This window comes from Pan paniscus, chromosome 16 (genome assembly GCF_029289425.2).
Source record: "Pan paniscus chromosome 16, NHGRI_mPanPan1-v2.0_pri, whole genome shotgun sequence".
Taxonomy (NCBI): domain Eukaryota; kingdom Metazoa; phylum Chordata; class Mammalia; order Primates; family Hominidae; genus Pan; species Pan paniscus.
Window position 1 is genome coordinate 71,519,076 of NC_073265.2, and position 10,398 is coordinate 71,529,473.

A 10,398-nucleotide genomic window follows, 5' to 3' on the forward strand; every position below is an offset into this window, starting at 1 on the left:
TCAAGTGATCCTCCCACCGTGGCCTCCCAAAGTGCTGAGATTACAGGTGTGAACCATCACGCCCAGCCAATACTTAAATTTTAACCTATATAGAGCCTTTTTTTTTTTTTTTGAGACAGAGTATTATTCTGTTGCCCAGGCTGGAATGCAGTGGTACAATCTAGGCTCACTGCAAACTCTACTTCCCAGGTTCAAGTGATTCTCTTGCCTCAGGCCTCCCAAACAGCTGAGATTACAGGCATGTGCTAACACGCCTGGCTAATTTTTGTATTTTTAGTAGAGACAGGGTTTTGCCATGCTGGCCAGGCTGGTCTTGAGCTCCTGACCTCAGGTGATCCACCCACCTCAGTCTCCCAAAGTGCTGGCATTACAGGCATGAGCTACCGCGCCTAGCCCTCTCTCTTTTTTTTTTTTTAAGATGATGGGGGTCTGGAGAAGTGAAGTTGATTGAGGGGAAGGGAACATGAAAAATTGAAAAACATAACCACTAGGAACCATAAATGTATTGAAATACTGCATACCCTCCCCAGAGTGTTGCTCATCCAAATATCAGCCGTGAATGATGGGGCAAGTCAAGAACAACTTACAGACAGTAGCATTTGAGGGAATTCTTTCTAAACATCAATAACATAGCCATTTTTTTCCTATTTATAAGCTGTTTGACAAATTCTGAGCAGAGACTGAAACAGAAGTCTCTAGAAGCAAGAGAAGTCTTTATTCCTTTCCCAAATTAATAGATTTTGAATACATCTTTTTTAAAAAAAGAATACAGTAGAAAATATTTGTAATATGACCATTTAGTTGATGACTTTCATAACACTGTAATACCCACCAATGAGTGTCTACATCTCATTTTCTAGGCCTTGCAGTGCATCAGTACTGACAGTGGTGTCGTTTAAATAAAGATCCCATCCCTTTCCAACTCCTTAGCCCTAAGCACCAGACTAACCTCCTCCTCCTTTCTCCAGAATGATTTTCCCTTACCCTTCCTCCATTCTCTCCACTGTGAAACTTTTGAAAAATTCTTAACCTGTCTATTTTCTCCTTTCTTTCATTCAAAAGCACCAAGAATTATCGTTGATATGAACTGCCACATTTATTCATCCATATTAATTCTGAAATTTTCAGAAAAGCTTCCATTTCCACAGCTCTGGCAAAATCAAAGTCCTAAAAGCTATCAATGACCTCTGGCGAAACGCAATAATCATTCTCAATCCTCATTTTTCTTGATTCCAGTGCAGCATGACAGTTACCCTTTGTGTGCATGTGTGTTACATGCATATGTGAAATTCTTCCAAGAGTCTGAAACCTCTTAATTTACCTTCATCTCTCCTTAGATCCCACTGCTGGTTTCCCTTCACCTCTCCAACCTCTCAGTCAGTCCTTCCTTCAGAAAGTCTCAGTCCCTTGTCAGTCTTCTATAATGTATGTTTTTAAGCACTGAATTGGTATGAAACATGTGTAATACATAAATAACAACACAATGAACCCCTGTGTATGCACCATCCCATTTCAAAAGGAAAAAAAAAAATGTTTGTTACTTTTGAAGTACCCTGTGCCCCTGGCTTACAGGTAACCACTATCTTGAATTTTATCTTGATCATTTCCTTATTTTCTTTATAATTTTTAAAAATGAGTGTGTCACTAAGCAATATATCATGTAGAGTGGCAAGTTTTAAGCCTTCTATAAGAATCACACTTAATATATTATACTGTCACTTTTTCTCTGCTCAATATTGTTTTCCTGAGATTCAGCCATATTGACGTAATTTATTCATTTTTATTACTGTAGGACTCCACCTCACAAATCTACCAGACCCATTCGTCCATTGCAGAGAATGAAGGAAGGGTAAGGGAAAATCATTCTGGAGAAAGGAGGAGGACGTTAGTCTGGTGCTTAGGGCTAAGGAGTTGGAAAAGGATGGGATCTTTATTTAAACGACACCACTGTCAGTACTGATATATTTCAAGGTCTAGAGAATGAGATGTAGACCTTCACTGGTGGGTACTGATGGACATGGAGACTGATTCCAGTTTTTTGTAGCTATTACTGAGTTGATATGAACAGTTGTGGGTCTCTTGTACACTCCCTACCAGTAGAATTTCTGAGTTATTAAATCTGCACATCCTAAACCTAACTTGATATTTCCAAATTATTTTCCAAATTGTTGGACTGATCCACAGTGGAATAGTGCTTTTCTTGATCCATAACCTCCACAGCTGATATTGCTGGACTTTATTTTCTAAGTAAGATGGGTGATAAATAGCATCTCATGGTTTTAAATTTACATTTATCCTATTATTAATGGGATTAAGTATCCTTTTGTAAGTTTTTTACTGGCCATTTAACATTCCTTTTCTGTGAATTGCCTATACAAGGCTTTTGTCCACCTTCCTACTGGTTGCAATACAGATTTATTTTGTTTTGGATAGGAGTTATTTACAGTCTCTGAATATTAGTCCTTTGTCAATTATATGTGTGTTATTAATATTTTTCACAGTAACCAGGCTTGTTTTTTCCATTTCTTTCTGGCATCTTTGATGAATATGTACTTAATTTTAAGTAGTTTATTAACCTTTTATAAAATTGTTTGCACATTTTTGTCTTAAGAAATCTTCCTTTAAGGTCATAAAAATATTAGCCCATATTATTTTCTAAAAGCTTTAGTTTTTAAATAAAAAAGCTTTTAGATAAAAAAGCTTTTTTAAAATAAAAAAGCTTTTAGATAAAAAAGCTTTTTTAAAATAAAAAAGCTTTTAGATAAAAAAGCTTTTTTAAAATAAAAAAGCTTTTAGATAAAAAAGCTTTTTTAAAATAAAAAAGCTTTTAGATAAAAAAGCTTTTTTAAAATAAAAAAGCTTTTAGATAAAAAAGCTTTTTTAAAATAAAAAAGCTTTTAGATAAAAAAGCTTTTTTAAAATAAAAAAGCTTTTAGATAAAAAAGCTTTTTTAAAATAAAAAAGCTTTTAGATAAAAAAGCTTTTTTAAAATAAAAAAGCTTTTAGATAAAAAAGCTTTTTTAAAATAAAAAAGCTTTTAGATAAAAAAGCTTTTTTAAAATAAAAAAGCTTTTAGATAAAAAAGCTTTTTTAAAATAAAAAAGCTTTTAGATAAAAAAGCTTTTTTAAAATAAACAAGCTTTTAGATAAAAAAGCTTTTTTAAAATAAACAAGCTTTTAGATAAAAAAGCTTTTTTAAAATAAACAAGCTTTTAGATAAAAAAGCTTTTTTAAAATAAAAAAGCTTTTAGATAAAAAAGCTTTTTTAAAATAAACAAGCTTTTAAATAAAAATGTCTTAACTGTGCAATTTGTGTGTGGTATTAACTAGAGGTCCAATTTTTTTTTCCACAGGGATAACCAGTTGCCCAAGAACCACTTGAAAGGTTCATCTTTTTCCCACAGATCTGAAATGCCAGCCTACTATTCTGAGCCGTCAGTCAATTTCATGCCTCATCCGATTCCAGGCCACAGGTTACAACACATCAACACATTGATAAGTCTTGCCAGTGGGTAAGATGTATTTCCATATCCTACTCTTCTTCAGTCCCGGCTATTAATTGGTTTATTTGCTCTTCTGTATATATTTTAAAATCAGCATATCAAGTTGAAATTTTTAAAAATCTGTTGGAATTTTTACTGGAATTGCTGAATCTACAGATCAATATTTTTTAAATGTCATTTAAAAAATAGTCAGCCAATACGTAAATATGGTATATCCTTCCATTTAAGTTTTCTCCAATATCTCATAGGTTTTGTTGTTATTGTTGTTGTTTTTGAAGAGATGGCGTCTTGTGCTATCCACCAGGCTGGAGTGCAGTTGCTGTCACAGCTCTTTGCAGCCTCAAACTCCTGGGTTTATGCAACTGTCCTGCCTAGCTTCCCAAGTAGCTGGGATTACAGGCATGAGCCACCATGCCCGGCACAGGTACATTTATTATGCTATTTAAATGGTTTACGTTTTTAAATTACTGTATATTACCTATTTATTGCTCACGTATACTTCTTTTCAACAGTTTTCGTATCCTGAAACCTGCCAAATTGTTACTAATATCCTAGCAATTTATCTACATTTTTGTTTTCTTCCTTTCCAAAATTCACACTTTTTATTTTTCTTTCCAGCTTTATCACTGCAACTAGAACCTCCAGTACAATCTAAAGTAGAAGTTATAACACAATGAGCAGAAGGGTGTGACAGCCATTCTTGCCTTATTCCTGGCTATGAATAGAGAAGTTTTAACACTTCATCATTAAGTTCAATCTTCATTTTAGGTTTTTCATAAATATCCCACATCAGATTACAGAAGTTCTCTTCTGTAACTACATTGCAAAGAGGTTTTATCACAATAGATGTTGAATTTTACTACATGTCTTTATATCTGTTGAAATGATCATGATTTTCTTCCTTTAATCCATTAATATAGTGAAATTACATGTTAAACCAATCTTGAATTCCTTGGGATAAACTCGATTTGGATATGAATAATCATCTTTTTATACTATGCTGAATTGTTTGTTAATGAGGATGATAATTTTTGCATCCATAATCATAAGGTTGGTATATAATTGTCCTGTATTGTACTATCCTTAACAGACTTTTGGTATCAAAGTTATGCTATCTTCATATGATTTGGAGAATACTGCCGATTGTTGGGTTTTTCTCTGCTATATTTTGAAATGGTTTAAGTAGGACTGAAATTATTCTTTGAATGTTTGGCAGAACTAGAGAGTTAAACCATCTGGGTCTTTACTTTATGGAAAGATTTTTGCCAGCCAATTCAATTTCTTAAATGACTATAGAATAATTCAAGTTTCCTATTTCTTCTTGACTCCATTTTAGCAAGTTATGTTTTCCAGACATTTTTCCATTTTAGTACTTTTAAGTTTACTGGCACAGAGTTGTTCATTATATCCTATTATTACCTTATTAACTTCTGCAGCATTTTTCTTTCTGGGTATCACTTATTTCTGCCTCCTCTCTTTTCTTCTTGATCATCTTGCTGGTGTTTTGTCAGTTGTGTTACTCTTCTTTAAAGTCATTCATTCAAAAATATTTATTTATATATACTATGCTTTCTATATGTCCAAAGTACAGTGAGCCACATTAGGAACATTAGCAGGTCAAAAGTGTCAAATGTTTCTCAACAATGTCAATGAAAAACAAAACAAAAAAGTTTCCTAGTCAAGATAATCAAAAATTGTCTATATTGCTAGTAACTGTTTAAATTAATAACTTTATATTTTTAGAGCACCTCTAAGTTTACAGAAAAATTGACTGAAGGTTCCCACATACTCTCTCCTCCCATCCACACAGTTTCCCCTATTATATCTATCTTGTATTAGCATATGGTGTGATACCTTTGTTACAACTGATGAACCAATATTGATGCACTATGATTAATTAAAGTCCATAGTTTACATTAGGGTTCACTCTTTGTATTTGTTAGCTGGGTTAATCTTTTCCAAAAACAAACTTCTGGCTTCACTGATCCTTTCTATAAAATGTCTGTTTACTATTTCATTAATTTATGCTTTACTATTTCCTTTCATCTACTTACTTCAGTTTTGTACTTTCTCTAAATTCTCAAGTGGGGAAAATATAAGCATTTCATTATTTCACTCAACCTAGTTTTCTTCAGCCTCCTCTAGATAGTATCTTGGGCCAGCTTCCCTCCCAACCCACACATCAATTCCCAAATCGATCTTCAAGTCTATTGGGTCTACCCTGTGGATTCAATTTTGCTTCTCCATCTCCTCTTCCCTCTATTCTCTGTCACCTGATAAACCCTATTGATCATATCCTAAATTCATTACGGAAACGAATATATCTTTATTTTTCTACTGCCAAGTAAATTATTCCAAGCCCTTTCAACTCATAGCTACAAATAAAGATCTCTTTAATTTTATTTCCTCAAACGCTATTTTCAGGCTAGGTGTGGTGACTCACACCTGTAATTCCAGCACTTTGGGAAGTCAAGGCAGGAGGATTGCTTGAGCCCAGGAGTTCAAGATCAGCCTAGGGAACATGGCAAAACCCTGTCTCTACAAAAAATTAGCCAGGTGTGGTGGTATGCACCTGTAGTCCCAGGTACCCAAGAGGCTGAGGTGGGAGGATCACCTGAGCCCAACAGGGCGAGGTTGCAGTGAGCCGTGCATGATCACACCACTGCACTCTAGCCTGGGCAACAGACTGAGATCCTGTCTCAAAAACAAAAACCAAAAAACCCACTATTTTCATCACAATCCTCAGGCACAAGCAGCTTTCCTTTGATACTTAGGTTAACTTTTAAGGTCTTCTATAATCTTATTCTCCCTGCCAGTATGTTTTCTCTGTCACTAGTCTCTAGGCAAACGCTCCACTCAAATAGAGCACAACACACAAATTAGCCCTTATCCGTCTTATTTCCCACTACCTGGTAGCTTTTCTGTCTTCTCAAACCACTCAACTCATTCACCTACAAAGAATCTCTTTCGCTGTGAAATCTTCCACAATGGTGTATCATTTGCTTGCTGCAAAAACTCACTTTTGCACTTAGGATAAAGCAATACAGAAGTAACTATTTTTCTCCTCAGCATTTTTATCTTGCAAAATGGATTGGCAGCTTTTAGACGCAAGAACTATGTTTTATACCCTTTTGGATGGCTAAAGAACACAGAAAATGGTTCATCACATTGTTGATAGCTAATACTGAAATGCAACAAGTATTTATAAAATAATAACATACCTTGCCTGCTAGGCGGCTGGAGATGATTCCATTGCTAGATATAAGACAGTCAGCCAGAGTAGTTTTTCCTGTTAAAATAGCAACATCAATTCAAATCTATATCTTTTTTAAAAGGGTCATGGATCATACCTATAGATTTAAAATCTGGTCATAAGAATTGGTTTAGTAAAGATTTTCTATTTACCTATGCTAGGTGACAAAAGAGATTTATTAGACTTTTGAACAGAATATCATCTGGAAGGACACAGACGCTAGCACTCTATAATGCTGTAATCTTATCTCCAACCCTGTGGATCTAATCAACCTCATCTGAAAAGTTGTCAAGTAACTTTAGAGAACATACTCTTTTGCCATATTTCCCCATGCATGGCCTCAGCTGGAATTTGCTAAACTGTCTTAAGAAAATACTTACTTATCAAAGAAATTCAGGAACTTTATCCATATCTCTTACTGTTTGTAATATAGCATGTGGAGGGCATAAACATACTGTAACAACCAATGAAACCTAGTATCCAAATCTAAACCTAGGAATGTACTTTAAAGCAAAAGAATCTTCGAATATATTTATAGTTACTTTTATTAAGCAGACTACATACAACTAAAGTCTATGAAATTTTATGTGATATAAACAGGTGATTCTGTGTAAAGAATGTCAGGGGTATGCATAATTACTACAACTGGGTTGGAGTAAGCAAAGGAGGGTTTTTTTCCTTCAAGACAAGTCTTTATTGCACTTTAGGAACTTCAGCAAAGCTATGGAATCTCTGTATCATTCAAACCAGAGACCAATGAGTAGGAGAACTGAAGATATTTAACACTGCTATCTGTCTGCAATGTAAATATGTATTAGCATATAATCCTAGAGCATCACTTTCCTGCTACCCAATAAAGCTGAACTTATTCTAGGTACACCAAGTATATACCTCCCTAGAAAATAATTATCAAGCAAGCAGGAACTTTGCTTTATTCACAGCGGTATCCCTAGGACCAGAACAACGCTTGTCATATAGAAGACCTTCAGAAAATACTTATTGAATGGATGAATCCCAGGTTTTTTAGGATAGTAGCAGCTTAACATAATTTTAAACAATACATTTAAAGTAATTTGTTACACCCCACTAACTTTCCACTTGATTAAATTCATAAAGAAAATAAAACCCTTTTATCAGCCTTCACATTCTCAAAATGTGAGCAGTAAAATTATAAAAACTCATGGAGGCAGGGGTTACTCACTGGATTTGTACTAAAACTCATTCACAGCTGGCTTCACTTGTAAGTGATCCACTATCTGTCTTTCTGTCAGTTTCCATACTCACATCACTTCAGCTCTTCTATCAATGACAACAGCCACCTAACCTCTGACTTTGGATCCATCCTAAGCATGTCTACCAATCTAATCTTTCTCATGTTTTATTTGATTACATCATTCCTGCTCCATGTTTTCCCCCAAAGGCTCCCTACTGCCTAATAGTAGACATTAATGATCGTTTTCATGGTGAAGCGTTTACCTTCCCTCTCATTATTATCACATTTAATCCTATAGCCTATAAAGCAGGTATAGTTTTCATCCTGTTTTACAGATGCTGTATATTGAAGCTCAAAAAGGCAAGGTATGTAACTTGAAAATGGAGATCTGAACTTAGGTTGTCTAACTCCAGAGCTGGAGCACTCAACTCTTATCCCAGTTCCTAGCTGGCATGAGCAGCTCTATGAGATACGACTCAGCCTGCTTCTTCACCTCGCCAACTAGTCCTTCATCTTCAGGATGGTAAATATGTTTTATTTCATATGCCCATCCCAATCACTTTGCTGTGGTTACCTAAACGACCAAGAGGTTTGAAATCAAGAGGAGGCTTAGCATGAAGGAGCGCTATGGGGTTACAGCAGTATCTGTCAGAAGAACATACCATGGGTTAGCTATCTCTGCCTTTCCCATATACTGGGCTTTGACCACATATATTTCCCTCTCCCCTTGATGACACATTCCCACCTGTAATGATTATCTCCATTTGTCATCTTGAGCCCCCTTCAAGTGTCATCTCTAATACTAATTATGTTGTGAGGTCTTTTCCTAACCCCCCACTTCCTAAACCTCTAGTTCTCCCAACCTTAGAGTCTACTTTTTTCTCTTGTTTGTCTCATTTTGCTCTGCTCCCCCTTAAAACCTCCCCTGGGCTAGTGCCCTACTCATAAATCTCCACCTTCAGACATACTAAGCAAAATATCTTGAACTTAACAGATGTTTGATAAATATCTGATGAATTAAATAGGATCACATACCACAGACTCTAAGGACATTATGTCAAGACTACAGACATTTTATATGTAAAGCCATTTCAAAAACAAAAAATTCAAGTTCTGCTTTAAAAAACAACATGACATAATATATAGAAGAATGCTACTCACTAGGTAACCGTGTTCATTTCAAATGCTTTATAGCAAAGCAGGCTTCCCTAACATCACACAAAACTTTTAAAGAAAGAAGACTTGCTTCTTAGCAAACATCACTCTCAGCTGCCCACAGCTTCACTCCACTGAGACATACAGAGACACACCTCCCTTATTTATCAAAATAAGCCATTTAAAAAGTATTCTTACCATGGTCAACATGAGCCAAAACACAAATATTCCTGATGTTGGCAGTGTTTTTCTGGAGTTGAATCATCTTATCCAAACTGTTGAGCACCATGATGACTTATTTCCTGTGACTAAAAATTAAATATGTATTACAAATGGCCCAGAGGCTAAAGGTCGGGGCAAAAGAAAAAAATAATAATAAACGCTGGGAGGTGGCAAGGCTTCTCAAACCCCTTAAACCAAGAACCCAGTGAATGTTTATTGATGAGATAGACCACAGAGGCCTAAGTCCAGTTCGAGCACTAAAGTCAGTATCCTACCACGATTACACTTAAGGAGTTTGCTCATCCTTCCGGATCCGAAGGCTGCGATGAATCACTCAGCTCGAGGGGACTGGGTGCACAGTGACACCAGTAACCCTGCCGGTGGAGGAGTACTCGAGTAAACATCTCCAGGCCAATGACCACGTACAGGAAGGGTTGCATCCAGGAGGGAGAGAAAATGCTGAAGAAGATGCTCCCTTTCTCTCTTCAGTCTTCCCTCAAGTCCCTTATTCTGACATTCTCGCTTGTCCTCGCGCGAGGTCAAATACCTAGCTTTATTCCTGCCCATGGAGCCCGAACAAAGTTTTGGGTCACGTGCTTATTATCCAAGCAGATGCACTGCCGGTCTTTCATTCCTTTCTAAATAAAAAGGAAAAACCTCTACACTACATGCCCTTCATTTCTGCAGGGTCCCAGATTCGTTCTCTTTGAGGATCCTGGGTCCACACAGACAGGCGACCGCCCCGGCCCCAGACGGGAAGCGACACTCCGGGGACCGAAGCTCCCAGCCCGCGCTCGGCCCCAGCCCCTGTTCCCGCCTCAGAGCCGCAGCGAGCGGGTTCCTCCGGCACCGCCCAGAGGCTGGCCTAGGAGGTTCCAGCCCCCAGCGCCAGCCCACACTCACCGGCTGCAGCAGCCCCACCAGCCCCGCTCCTTCTCTCGGGTCGCACCCACACCGAGAGCTTCCGAAAGTCCGACAGCTCTGCGGGTCCGACACGCCCGCGCGCCAGGGGGCGGGGCCGGCTGACGCTCGACCTTTCACCCGCACGTCTC

The 10,398-nt window shown here is 37.1% G+C and overlaps 1 protein-coding gene across 4 annotated transcripts in view; it reads right to left on the reverse strand.

Annotated features, from left to right (window-relative positions):
- The window catches only part of EFL1 (elongation factor like GTPase 1), a 132,597-nt gene extending 122,200 nt beyond the window's left edge, over positions 1-10,397 (reverse strand). Inside the window, exons 1-3 of one of the 4 annotated variants that reach the window (XM_034939286.2) lie at positions 10,250-10,397; positions 9,323-9,432; positions 6,725-6,792 (exon numbers count right to left, since the gene is read on the reverse strand). In XM_034939286.2, the coding sequence (XP_034795177.1) occupies positions 6,725-6,792; positions 9,323-9,413 (159 nt within the window). In that variant the 5' untranslated portion in view covers positions 9,414-9,432; positions 10,250-10,397. Of the gene's footprint in view, positions 1-6,724; positions 6,793-9,322; positions 9,433-9,621 lie in introns of those variants that run through there. The other 3 variants (XM_034939287.3, XM_055098261.2, XM_055098262.2) reach the window with 3 other exon arrangements.
- Between the last annotated feature and the right edge of the window lies 1 nt (position 10,398).